At 40.3% G+C, this 14,442-nt stretch overlaps 1 protein-coding gene across 1 annotated transcript in view; it reads left to right on the top strand.

Moving 5' to 3' along the window:
• Positions 1-14,442, top strand: part of LOC128638726 (E3 SUMO-protein ligase ZBED1-like) — a 94,534-nt gene that overhangs the window by 59,689 nt on the left and 20,403 nt on the right. Inside the window, exon 5 of the mRNA XM_053690859.1 lies at positions 1,771-1,928. Within this exon, the coding sequence (XP_053546834.1) occupies positions 1,771-1,928 (158 nt within the window). The remainder of the gene's footprint in view (positions 1-1,770; positions 1,929-14,442) is intronic.

A 14,442-nucleotide genomic window follows, 5' to 3' on the forward strand; every position in this document is an offset into this window, starting at 1 on the left:
GGCCACGCAGGACTTGGTATGCAGACCTGGTGAATATGTCATCGGCTCCACCATGGAAGCTACCTTTGAGGCAGGATCTTCTAGTACAGGGTCCATTCGAACATCCAAATCTAGTCTCTCTCCAGCTGACGGCTTGGAAATTGAACGCTTGATTTTATCTAAGCGTGGGTTTTCGGATTCTGTGATAGATACTCTGGTACAAGCCAGAAAACCTGTAACTAGAAAGATTTACCATAAAATATGGAAAAGATATATCGGTTGGTGTGAATCCAAGGGATTCTCATGGAGTAAGATCATAATTCCTAGGATCCTTTCCTTCCTACAAGAGGGTTTGGATAAGGGATTATCAGCGAGTTCTCTAAAGGGACAGATTTCTGCTTTATCTGTCTTGTTACACAAACGACTGGCAGCTGTGCCAGATGTTCAAGCTTTTGTTCAGGCTTTGGTCGGGATCAAGCCTGTTTACAGACCGTTGACTCCTCCCTGGAGTTTAAATTTAGTTCTTTCAGTTCTCCAAGGGGTTCCGTTTGAACCTTTACATTCCATAGATATTAAGTTGTTATCTTGGAAAGTTTTGTTTTTGGTTGCTATCTCTTCTGCTAGAAGAGTTTCTGAGTTATCTGCTCTGCAGTGTCCTCCGCCCTATCTGGTGTTCCATTCAGATAAGGTCGTTTTGCGTACTAAACCTGGTTTTCTTCCAAAGGTTGTTTCCAACAAGAATATTAACCAGGAAATAGTTGTGCCTTCTTTGTGTCCGAATCCAGTTTCAAAGAAGGAACGTTTGTTACACAATTTAGATGTAGTCCGTGCTTTAAAGTTTTATCTAGAAGCAACAAAGGATTTCAGACAAACATCTTCTCTGTTTGTCGTCTATTCTGGTAAAAGGAGAGGTCAAAAAGCTACTGCTACCTCTCTTTCCTTTTGGCTGAAAAGCATCATCCGATTGGCTTATGAGACTGCCGGACGGCAGCCTCCTGAAAGAATCACAGCTCACTCTACTAGGGCTGTGGCTTCCACATGGGCCTTCAAGAACGAGGCTTCTGTTGATCAGATATGTAAGGCAGCAACTTGGTCTTCCCTGCACACTTTTGCCAAATTCTACAAATTTGATACTTTTGCTTCTTCGGAGGCTATCTTTGGGAGAAAGGTTTTGCAAGCCTTCCGTTTAGGTAACCTGATTGGCTCCCTCCCTTCATCCGTGTCCTAAAGCTTTGGTATTGGTTCCCACAAGTTATGGATGACGCCGTGGACCGGACACACCAATGTTGGAGAAAACAGAATTTATGCTTACCTGATAAATTACTTTCTCCAACGGTGTGTCCGGTCCACGGCCCGCCCTGGTTTTTTAATCAGGTTTGATGAATTTATTTCTTTAACTACAGTCACCACGGCACCCTATGGTTTCTCCTGTTTTTCTCCTGTCCGTCGGTCGAATGACTGGGGTGGGCGGAGCCTAGGAGGGACTATATGGACAGTTTTTGCTGTGCTCTTTGCCATTTCCTGTTGGGGAAGAGATATTCCCACAAGTTATGGATGACGCCGTGGACCGGACACACCGTTGGAGAAAGTAATTTATCAGGTAAGCATAAATTCTGTTTTGTTTGTTGCAATAAAAATCCTATAATTCTGTATCTTAAATTTTTAGATTAGACCTGGATAAAACAATGCTTATGACTACTGTAGAAATTTTGGTATTTCTATTTACTGTATGGAACTTGCTTCATTAACCATCTCTAGTTCTGAAATGTAATTTTGTATTCTCCCCTTTAGGTATGTGGCATGTGCATCCACAGAGGAAGAACACAACCTCACTGTGTTTCAGTATCGGGGTAAAATTTATTACAGAGCCTGTCAAGTAATTCCTTCAGGCACAGAGCTGCTGGTTTGGATAGGGGAGGAGTATGCCCGAACCTTAGGACTTAAATTGGGTAAAGCAATGGCCTTCAATGTTTGCTCTGCCATTTAAAGCTATTTAGTATGTAGTGTTCCAGATGCCTACCTAGGTATCTCTTTAACACAGAATATCATGGGAACAAAGCAAATTTGATAATAGAAGTACATTGAAAACTTTTTTTTAAATGGTATGATCTGTCTGAATCACAAAATACATTTTGGGTTTCATATCCCTTTAATGGTATTATTTTGTAAATCAGATTCAAGTTTCTGATAATTTGGCAATGATCATATAACTTTGTGAAGCCAACTTTATGTAAAAAAAAAAACATGTTTTGTTTGTGGTTCATTACCATGAATTAACATATTAAAAAGCATATAGAATCTTTTCAATTTACATGGTCTGCTAAAGTCCCTAGGACATGTGTGGTTTCCTCAGTAATCACTAACATTTGATGTATAATTACAAAGCGCACGCACATGTGCTTAGTTTCCAAGGAATTTAGATGAGTCAGTCATGCACTTTGTCACAGTGAAATGTACAGATCATTAAAGCAGTGTCCCATGTTTCGTTAAAGGAACATGGCATTATTAATTCTCTGAAGGTGCATAAATGTAGTAGTGTTTGCTTTAAGATGAAAATATTGGTGCTATTTTCAGGTAGAAAAATAAGTTTAATAATGTTAAATAAAAGGGACAGAAAACCCGCGCATTTTCTTTCATTATTTGTGTAGAACATATTTTAAACAACTTTCCAATTTACTTCTATTATCACATTTGCTGGCAGCTAGCTGAATACATCTAGTTAGCCAATCACAAAAGACAAATGTGTGCAGGCACCATTCAGCAGCTAGCTACCACTAGTGTAGGATATGTGCGTATCCTTTTTCAATAAGGGATATCAATAGAACGAAGCGCATTTGAAAATAGAAGTATTTTTTTTAAATTAAAGTGTTTTAAAATGTCATGCTCTGTCAGAATAGTCTTGGTAGCTATACTGTTTTAATGGGTACTTTTTATGCCTCTTCTGTTCATTAATACTAATGCATAAAAGCATTTTGTCAATGTTATTTACTTACTGTGAAAAGGTTTATAGTGGTCACTTTTCTATTGTCAGGATAGTGTAAAACATAATAACATAATACATAGAAGTGCAGAAGGTTACATTTGCACACAATCCCCTAATAACAACCAGTGGTATTTAAAAAATAAAATAATAATAATCTACAAAGCAATAGAACTTCATTAAAGTGACTTATACATGATGCTATTATACAAATCCAGAAGCCAGGGAGCCATTGCTTCTAAACCTCTTGTTCTGGCTCTTATCTTCTTGGATTCTTCTACCTACATCTCCATATGACCTAAACCCCTGTTTCTTTCATGTAATTGGCAAGAGTCCATGAGCTAATGTTTTTAATTTGAACATTTTTTGTTCTTTGTTAAGGAATTTTTTTTATTTATAGCTTTTAGGAGTCTAGTCCTCCTATTAAATATCGGCTGGATTACGAGTTTTGCATTATGAGTGAAAAAGAAGCGTTATGGCTCTTTTTCACTACCGCTGGTATTACGAGTCTTGCAGGTATATCTTTACCGCACACTTTTTTGGCTGTAAGGCAACTTAACTACTGGAACAGCCAATAGAATGCAAGCTCAATCCTGTTGGCTGATTGCATCAGCCAGTAGGATTTTTTCAACTTTAATTCCAATTGGCTGATAGAATTCTATCAGCCAATCGGAATTCAAGGGACGCCATCTTGGATGACGTCCCTTAAAGGAACCTTCATTCTTCAGTAGCCGTCGAAAGAAGAGGATGCTCCGCGCCAGATGTCTTGACTTCTGCCCGCCTAGAGGACCACTTCTTGCCGCTTGCATGAAGACTTCTCCCGGCTTGATGAGGATGGATGTCCGGTCTTCAAAAACTGTAAGTGGATCTTCGGGGGTTAGTGTTAGGTTTTTTTAAGGGTTTATTGGGTGGGTTTTATTTTTAGATTAGGGACTTTGGGCAATGGAAAAGAGCTAAATGCCCTTTTAAGGGCAATGCCCATCCAAATGCCCTTTTCAGGTCAATGGGGAGCTTAGGTGTTTTAGATAGGATTTTATTTGGGGGGTTTGGTTGTGTGGGTGGGGGGTTTTACTGTTGGGGGGTTGTTTGTATTTTTTTTACAGGTAAAAGAGCTGATTTCTTTGGGGCAATGCCCCGCAAAATGCCCTTTTAAGTGGTATTGGCAGTTTAGTTTAGGCTAGGGTCTTTTTTATTTTGGGGGGCTTTTTTATTTTGATAGGGCTATTAGATTAGGTGTAATTAGTTTAAATATTTGATCATTTCTTTTTCATTTTGTGTAATTTAGTTAATTGTATTTAATTAATGTAATTGATTTAATTGTAGTGTAATGTTAGGTATTAGTGTAAGACAGGCTAGGTTTTATTTTACAGGTAAATTTGTATTTATTTTAACTAGGTAGTTAGTAAATAGTTAATAACTATTTACTAACTAGTCTATCTAGTGTCGGGGGCTGAAGATTAGGGATTAATAAGTATAATGTAGGTGGCGGCGATGTCGGGGGCGGCAGATTAGGGGTGTTTAGACTCAGGGTTTATGTTAGGGTGTTAGGTGTAAACATAACTTTTCTTTCCCCATAGGAATCAATGGGGCTGCGTTACGGAGCTTTACGCGCCTTTATTGCAGGTGTTAGGCTTTTTTTTAGCTGGCTCTCCCCATTGATGTCTAAAACCAGCTCAAAGCAGTGCTGATATTTGGGTGCGGTATGGAGCTCAATGAAGCTCAACGCTGCCATATTGCCTGCTAACGCCAGGTTTTTGCAAACCTGTAATAGCAGCGCTATAGGGAGGTGAGCGGTGGAAATAACTTGCAAGTTAGCACCGAGCCGTTCATAACGCAAAACTCGTAATCTAGCCGTTAGTTAATAATCCTTTTCAAATCTGGATTTTAACATTTTTGCTTTTGAGGTTTTTTCCTATTCAATTTGAATATAACCTTAGTAGAGCATATGCATGTACTGTTTATATTTTTAGCTCAGCTTTATCTGTGGCTGACATTACTGTTTATAATAGAGAGTATGCGCAGAGTGTGGTACCAAACTCTTAAAAAACCTAAAATATCCCCCACATTTAGCAAAAAACTGTTAAATATACAATGATAAGAATTAAGAGCGCCCATGGGCTAAAGGTACAATGTAAGAATATAATGATATCACATATAATAAATGTGAGATAGATAAACCTAAATATATCTAGGCGTAACACAGTGAAACAGTAAATAATGTATATATATGCGTAATAATAGAGTAGATAACAGGGGTACAAAAATAACAATTTATTACAGTCCTCAAATAATATTACAGTACTCAAAGTAATACAAAATAATAAAAATCGGACATCTCCGATATAAAATTTCAATTAAAAGAAATAGAGAGAAAATTGCCACCACTGAGAGTTAATAGATACAATAGATGCAAATGAAACAAGACAGTAGCTGTCAAAGAATTGCAACAAAGTTCCAAGTGCAATAATGCTGTTGCAAAGCCACAGTGCATAAAGGTAACCACGGGAATTTCCTTAAACAAACAAGTAACTACACAGTACCTGGCTTCCGGAATAATTGGCAAACACGGGATAAGACAGACTTTTCTTAGCTGCTCAGCCTCCGTTTTGTTTGTTCCTCTGCTGTTATTGTCACGTGTGTATATGATGTCAGTGGAATCCAATCCTATTAGTAAATTATATATTTCGAAAGGTACAGCTGATCCACTTTCTTAAGTAGAAGGGAAGAAGCCATCCGCTCTTAAGTGCATATAAGCACGCAGAATGATTCCTCAGAGGTTTTAGTGATGAGACTTTAACACACTTTTGCTTAGTCTTTGGCACTTGTCAGTGCAGACTTTCAGTATACCATACCAAGCTTTCCGTATAGCAAACCAGAGTAAAGTCCCAAACAATCCTCCTTTGCTCAAGGAGGAGTACTTCACAAATATCAAAGTATTCTGGCTGCAAAAACATCAACGTGCTTCTCCCTACATAAGGGCTTTCTCAAGAAAAAAAAGCTTGGTATGGTATACTATTAACTCTCAGTTGTGGCAATTTTCTCTCCATTTCTTTTAATTTAAATTTTATATCGGAGACGTCCGATTTTTATTATTTTTTTATTACTTTGAGTACTGTAATATTATTTGAGGACTGTAGTAAATTGTTATTTTTGTACCCCTGTTATGTACTCTATTATTACACACACACATATATATATATACACTATTTACTGTTTCACTGTGTTACGCCAAGGTATATTCAGGTTTATCTATCTCACATTTATTATATGTGATATCATTATATGCTTACATTGTACCTTTAGCCCCTGGGCGCTCTTAATTCTTATCATTGTATATTTAGCTGACATGACTGTTCTCTCAACCTTTGTTGAACAGTTAGAATAAGCAGTTTTAGATTCTTAAGTATATAACTCTGTTTATTTACTTTAGATGTATTCATTTAATTATGTTTACTATATCTGTTATTATGATTTAAAATAGTATTTATTATCTCTCTCTTGTTAGGATAATAATTTGTTTGATTTCTATTATCTCCACTATTTCTGGAGGTTTGGAGTTTTTTTCTGCACTACTTTTACTCCGGTGATGTAGATCAGTTTGTGAATGTCCTGACTACAAACGCTTGTTCTAGATCCAAGGGTCATAGATTCATTTCCTGGCAGGGTTAATACAGCTCTTTGGCCTTTAAGGTCAATTTATTTTGTACCATTTATTTGGGTAATAATAACTACTGTTTTTATCAGCTGCTAATTTGGTTAACTCCGAGTATAAGCACTGAAGAAGCGTATTTTTGTATCCTTCTGGGAGAAAACGCTATATAATTACTAGTTATTAGACTGCATGAAGGTGCGGGTTCTCAAACCAGTCGTTCTGGTGGGGGCAGATTAAATTGTTTTTGGATGAATTCCAAATTCTATATTATTCTTAGGGTTTGAATAGATTTTTAGAATGAGACCTCCTATGGGAAGAATCATTCTTTCTCAGTACACTCAGTGAATTTTGTTCAGGAGTGATTATGTCAGTTCTTTTTGCAGGAACAGAATTTGGGTTTCTATTCAATTCTATTCTTTGTCCCTAAGAAGAAAGGTTTATTCAGTCCATTCTTGGATCTGAAGACTCTTATATTGTTTTGTTAGAGTCTCAACTTTTAAGTTGGCGATTATAAGGACTATTATGCATTTTTGTTAACATTATTTCATGTCCACTCCACTTTTCAGGATGTTTATCCTCATATTTTATTTCATTCAGACCACTTGTGGATTCTTAGTTTTCCTTTTAAGCTTTACCAATTTTTGTCGCTTTTCCATTTGGTTTAGTGACAGCTTTATGAATCTTTTCAAAGGTTCTTGGTGCCCTTTTTCCTTCTTCAGACAGTAGGGTATTGTGGTGCTTCCTTATTTGGATGGTATCTTGGTATTAGCTTAAACTTTTCTTTTATTAAAGCCGGACATATAGCTTAGCATGCTAATGCACCTGGGGGTTGCAGGTTTGATTCCTGGCGAGGTCTATTCAGCCTTTCATCCTTCCGAGGTCGATTAAATGAGCAGCGTCTTGAGTCCCTTACGGGTGATTAGACGCGCTTCGTGATTCCTCAGACAAGGGTCATTTCTTTTTGGGTTTCTAGATGGATTCTGTGTTCATGTCTTTATCGGACAAAAGTCAAGTGTAAGTGGCGTTAGCCTGTCTAACTTACAGTCTAGAACATTTCTTTCAGTGGTTATGTGCATGTAAGTTTTAGGTCTCATAACTGCAGTATCAGGCGTGGTTCCCTTTGCTTGTTTTTCATCTGAGATCTCTTTTTGCTTTGCTAACACTCTACTCTTTCTGTTTTGGTGATTAGTCATCATTTTATTCAGGGGGCCTCCTTTTGTTCGTACTTCCAGGACTGTATTCTTAATGGATGCAAGTCTTACCAGTTGGGGAGCTGTCTAAGGGTCTTTTGACAGAATAAGGGGTTTGGAAACTTCAGGAGGCGAGGTTTCCAATCGATATTTTCTGTGCTATTTTTTCAGAGTTCTTTCAGGCTTGGCCTCTTTTAGGAGAGAACGTTTTCATTTTTTATTTCAGACAGACAATATCACAACTTGCATATGTTAATCAACAATAGGGACTCGTAGTTCCTTAGCAATTAAGAAGTATCTTGAATATGTTCTTAGATGGAATTCATCCCCTGTCTATTTTCTACGATTTTAGACATTTGGGAGGTGGATTATCTCAATTTCCCAGGTACCTTTTCAGGTCCAGGGATTCTCAGAGATGTCCAGCTCATTCTACTAAGTTCAGTTGCCATTTCTTGGGCTTTTTCAGAATGAAGCTTAAGTTGATCAAATTTGCAAATCATTAATTTGGTCTTCTTTGCATACATTTACTAAATGTTACCATTTCTCTTGCAAGGTGTATCCAGTCCACAGATTCATCCTTTACTTGTGGGATATTCTCATTCCCTACAGGAAGTGGCAAAGAGAGCACACAGCAGAGCTGTCCATATTGCTCCCCCCTCTAGCTCCACCCCCCAGTCATTCTCTTTGCCACCTCTAAGCACTAGGGTCTCTCTACGGGAGGGTAAAGTGAATGTGGTTTTAGATTTGTAGTTTTATATCTTCAATCAAAAGTTTGTTATTTTTAAATGGTACCGGTTTGTACTATTTACTCTCTAGCAGAAAAGTGATGACAAATTCTGCTGAGAGGGAAATGATTTTAGCATGTTGTAACTAAAATCCACTGCTGTTCCCACACAGGACTGAGGAGTACCAGAAAACTTCAGTTCGGGGGGAACAGTTTGCAGGCTTGACTGCAATGAGGTATTTTCAGTCATTTTTTTCTAGACAAGACTGAGATAATACTAGAAGACTGACAAGATCCCCATGTGGGGAGGGTAAGCTATGTTCTGAGACTTAGTATAGAATTGCATGCTTACTTAACAGGGCTAAATAGGCTGGTTGACACTAATGCAGGGCAATCGATTATTTATTTTAAGAAATACTCGTTGGAGACAAAGGGCAGGTAGGGCCACAGCAGTAAGCTGTGGCAAGGTGCTGTAGTTCATTAACCGGTTGTTGGCTTTAGGCTGCTCCGGTTTGGGCATTAAGGGGTTAATCGTTCTGAAACTTGTGGTGCAATCATATTAAAACCTTAGGCACATACTGTGGACATTTCAAAAGGATTGGTGCATTTTTCACTGTTTTGTAAAATTGTGTGCTCTTTTTATTTCTTAAAGGCACAGTAACGTTTTTTTCAAATTGTGTTTTCCAAGCCTGCTTGTGTATAATACTAGTCTGTTAAACATGTCTGACACTAAGGAAAATCCTTGTTCAATGTGTTTAGAAGCCATGGTGGAACCCCCTCTCAGAATGTGTCCCAATTGCACTAATATGTCTATACACTTTAAAGATCATATTGTTGCACTTAAAAGTGTTGCCCTAGATGATTCTCAGACTGAAGGTAATGAGGATAGTCCGCCTACCTCTCCCCATGTGTCACAACCAGTTACGCCCGCTCAAGCGATGCCTAGTACCTCTAGTGCGTCTGCCCCTATTACATTGCAACAACTAGCGACAGTCATGGATAATGCGGCCTTTCTATGCAAAATGCCAGGTTTTCCTGCAAAGCGCGATAGCTCTGTTTTAAGAACTGATTATGAGCAGTCTGAAGCTTTGGTAGCCTTATCTGATGTACCCTCACAACACTCTGAAGTGGGGGTGAGGGATTTGATGTCTGAGGGAGAAATTTCCGACTCAGGAAAGGTTTCTCATCAGGCAGAATCAGATTCACTAGCGTTTAAATTTAAATTGGAACACTTCCGCGTATTGCTTAGGGAGGTATTAGCCACTCTGGATGATTGTGACCCTATGGTGGTTCCAGAGAAATTGTGTAAAATGGACAAATACCTAGAGGTCCCTGTATACACTGATGCGTTTCCGATCCCTAAAAGGGTTGCGGATATTGTTTCTAAGGAGTGGGATAGACCAGGTGTCCCTTTTGTTCCCCCCCCCCCCTATTTTTAAGAAAATGTTCCCCATAACTGACCCCAGGCGGCACTCGTGGCAGACGGTCCCTTAGGTAGAGGGGGCTGTTTCTACACTTGCTAAGCGCACAACCATACCAATCGAAGACAGTTGTGCTTTTAAAGATCCTATGGATAAAAAGTTAGAAGGTTTACTAAAGAAAATTTTTGTTCAACAAGGTTTCCTTCTCCAACCTATTGCCTGCATTATTCCTGTAACTACTGCAGCGGCTTTCTGGTTTGAGGCGCTGGAGGAGTCGCTCCAGAGGGAGACCTCATATGACGAAATAATGGATAGAATTAAGGCTCTAAAGCTGGCTAATTCTTTTATCACAGATGGCGCTTTGCAATTAACTAAGTTAGCGGCAAAAAATTCAGGTTTCGCCATTATGGCGCGCAGAGCGCTTTGGCTCAAGTCATGGTCGGCCGATGTGTCGTCAAAATCCAAATTACTAAATATCCCTTTCAAAGGAAAGACCCTTTTCGGGCCAGAATTGAAAGAGATTATTTCAGAAATCACAGGGGGAAAGGGCCATGCTCTCCCTCAGGACAAGCCCTTTAGGGCTAAAAACAAAGCTAATTTTCGTTCCTTTCGTAACTTCAGGAGCGGTCCCGCTTCAGCCTCTACAGCTGCAAAGCAAGAGGGTAACGCTTCACAGCCCAAGGCAACCTGGAAGCCTTACCAGGGCTGGAACAAGGGTAAACAGGCCAAAAAGCCAGCAGCTGCTACTAAGACAGCTGGACCGGATCTAGTAGGGGGCAGACTCTCTCTCTCTTCGCTCAGGCTTGGGCAAGAGATGTTCAGGATCCCTGGGCATTAGAGATTGTTACCCAGGGATATCTTCTAGAATTCAAGTACTCCCCTCCAAGGGGAAGGTTCCACATTTCTTGTCTGTCTACAGACCAGACAAAGAAAGAGGCGTTATTACGCTGTGTAGAAGATCTACATACGATGGGAGTGATATACCCAGTTCCAATTGCAGAACAAGGACTGGGTTTTTACTCAAACCTGTTTGTGGTTCCCTAGAAAGAAGGAACTTTCAGACCAATCCTGGATCTAAAAATTCTAAACAAATTCCTCAGAGTCCCATCATTCAAGATGGAGACCATTTGGACAATCTTACCTATGATCCAGGAAGGTCAATATATGACTACCGTGGATCTAAAGGATGCGTACCTGCATATCCCTATCCACAAAGATCATCAGTTCCTCAGGTTCGCTTTTCTGGACAAGCATTACCAGTTCGTGGCTCTTCCATTCGGTTTAGCCACTGCTCCCAGAATTTTCACAAAGGTGCTAGGGTCCCTTCTGGCGGTTCTAAGACAGCGGGGCATAGCAGTGGCACCTTATTTGGACGACATCTTAATTCAGGCATCGTCCTTTCACAGAGCCAAGGCTCACACGGAGATTGTATTGGCCTTTCTAAGGTCTCACGGGTGGAAGGTGAACATCAAAAAGAGTTCTCTGTCCCCACTCACAAGGGTTCCCTTCCTGGGAACACTAATAGATTCGGTAGAAATTAAAATATTTCTGACCGAGGTCAGAAAGTTAAAACTTTTAACTACTTGCCGAGTTCTTCATTCCATTCCTCGGCCATCTGTAGCTCAGTGCATGGAGGCAATCGGATTAATGGTAGCGGCAATGGACATAGTCCCTTTTGCTCGAATACATCTCAGACCACTGCAACTGTGCATGCTCAAACAGTGGAATGCGGATTATGCAGATTTGTCTCCTCAAATACAGTTGGACCAGGGGACCAGAGATTCTCTTCTCTGGTGGTTGTCTCAGGATCACCTGTCTCAGGAAATATGTTTCCGCAGACCAGAGTGGATCATTGTAACGACCGACGCCAGTCTGTTAGGCTGGGGTGCAGTCTGGGACTCCCTGAAAGCTCAGGGCTTATGGTCTCGGGAAGAAGTTCTTCTCCCGATAAACATTCTGGAACTGAGGGCGATATTCAACGCGCTTCAGGCATGGCCTCAACTAGCTGCGGCCAAATTCATCAGATTTCAGTCGGACAACATCACGACTGTAGCTTACATCAATCATCAGGGGGGAACAAAGAGTTCCCTAGCAATGAAGGAAGTAACCAAAATAATCAGGTGGGCGAAGGATCACTCCTGCCATCTCTCAGCAATTCACATCCCAGGAGTAGACAACTGGGAGGCGGATTTTCTAAGTCATCAGACTTTTCACCCAGGGGAGTGAGAACTCCACCCGGAGGTATTTGCCCAACTGACTCAGCTATGGGGCACTCCAGAGTTGGATCTGATGGCGTCCTGTCATAACACCAAACTTCCTTTCTACGGATCCAGGTCCAGGGACCCCAAGGCGGTATTGATAGATGCTCTAGCAGTGCCTTGGTCCTTCAATCTGGCTTATGTTTTCCCATCGTTTCCTCTTCTCCCTCGTCTGGTCGCCAGAATCAAGCAGGAGAAGGCTTCGGTGATTCTGATAGCGCCTGCGTGGCCATGCAGAACTTGGTATGCAGACCTAGTGGACATGTCATCTGTCCCACCATGGACACTGCCAATGAGGCAGGATCTTCTAATACAGGTTCCATTCAAGCATCCAAATCTAGTTTCTCTGCGTCTGACTGCTTGGAGATTGAACGCTTAATTCTATCAAAGCGTGGTTTCTCTGAGTCAGTTATAGATACTCTGATTCAGGCTAGAAAGCCTGTCACCAGGAAAATCTACCATAAGATATGGCGAAAATATCTTTGCTGGTATGAATCCAAGGGTTACTCATGGAGTAAGATTAGGATTCCCAGGATATTGTCTTTTCTCCAAGAAGGATTGGAGAAAGGATTGTCAGCTAGTTCCTTAAAGGGACAGATATCTGCTCTGTCTATCCTTTTACACAAGCGTCTGGCAGAGGTACCAGACGTTCAAGCGTTTGCTCAGGCTTTAGTCAGAATCAAGCCTGTCTATAAACCTGTTGCGCCGCCATGGAGTCTAAATCTAGTTCTTTCAGTTCTTCAAGGGGTTCCGTTTGAACCTTTACATTCCATAGATATTAAGTTATTATCTTGGAAAGTTTTGTTTTTGGTAGCTATATCTTCTGCTCGAAGAGTTTAAGAATTATCTGCCTTACAGTGTGATTCACCTTACCTGGTGTTCCACGCAGATGAGGTAGTTTTGCATACCAAACCTGGTTTTCTTCCTAAAGTTGTTTCTAACAAGAATATTAACCAGGAAATAGTTGTTCCTTCTCTGTGTCCTAATCCTTCTTCGAAGAAGGAATGTCTGTTACACAATCTTGATGTGGTTCGTGCTTTAAAATTCTATTTACAAGCAACTAAGGATTTCAGACAAACATCATCCTTGGTTGTTATTTATTCTGGTTAGAGGAGAGGTCAGAAAGCGACTGCTACCTCTCTTTCCTTCTGGCTGAAAAGCATCATCCGTTTGGCCTACGAGACTGCTGGCCAGCAGCCTCCTGAAAGAATTACTGCTCATTCTACCAGAGCAGTGGCTTCCACATGGGCTTTCAAAAATGAGGCTTCTGTTGATCAGATTTGTAAGGCAGCGACTTGGTCTTCACTGCATACTTTTGCCAAATTTTATAAATTCGATACTTTTGCTTCTTCGGAGGCTATTTTTGGGAGAAAGGTTTTACAAGCAGTGGTGCCTTCCGTTTAAAAGGTACCTGTCTTGTTCCCTCCCTTCATCCGTGTCCTAAAGCTTTGGTATTGGTATCCCACAAGTAAAGGATGAATCTGTGGACTGGATACACCTTGCAAGAGAAAACAGAATTTATGCTTACCTGATAAATTACTTTCTCTTGCGGTGTATCCAGTCCACGGCCTGCCCTGGCAATTAAGTCAGGTAAATTTTTTTTGTTTAAACTACAGTCACCACTGCACCCTATGGTTATCCTTTTTCTTCCTAACCTTTGGTCGAATGACTGGGGGGTGGAGCTAGAGGGGGAGCTATATGGACAGCTCTGCTGTATGCTCTCTTTGCCACTTCCTGTAGGGAATGAGAATATCCCACAAGTAAAGGATGAATCCGTGGACTGGATACACCGCAAGAGAAAGTAATTTATCAGGTAAGCATAAATTCTGTTTTTTATGTATTTGCTTCTTTTGAAGCAGTCTTTGGTAGAAAAAGTTCTTCAGGCAGCTGTTTCAGTTTGATTTTACTGCTTTTGATTTAAGTTTTTTGAGAAAAACTTAATTATTGTGTGGATTTAATTTCTCAGTGGAAATAGCTGTTGTTATTTTAACCCACCCTCTCTAGTGACTATTCTGTGGACTTCCACATCTTGGGTATTTCTATCCCATACGTCACTAGCTCATGGACTCTTGCCAATTACATGAAAGAAAACATAATTTATGTAAGAACGTACCTGATAAATTCATTTCCTTTTTTTATATTGGCAAGAGTCCATGAGGCCCACCCTTTTTATGGTTACCATGGGGTGGGATCCAAGTTGGTGATGTGGTAGCCGAAGGGCGGCTGATTGTCATCTGG

This window comes from Bombina bombina, chromosome 8 (assembly GCF_027579735.1).
Source record: "Bombina bombina isolate aBomBom1 chromosome 8, aBomBom1.pri, whole genome shotgun sequence".
Classification (NCBI taxonomy): Eukaryota; Metazoa; Chordata; class Amphibia; order Anura; family Bombinatoridae; genus Bombina; species Bombina bombina.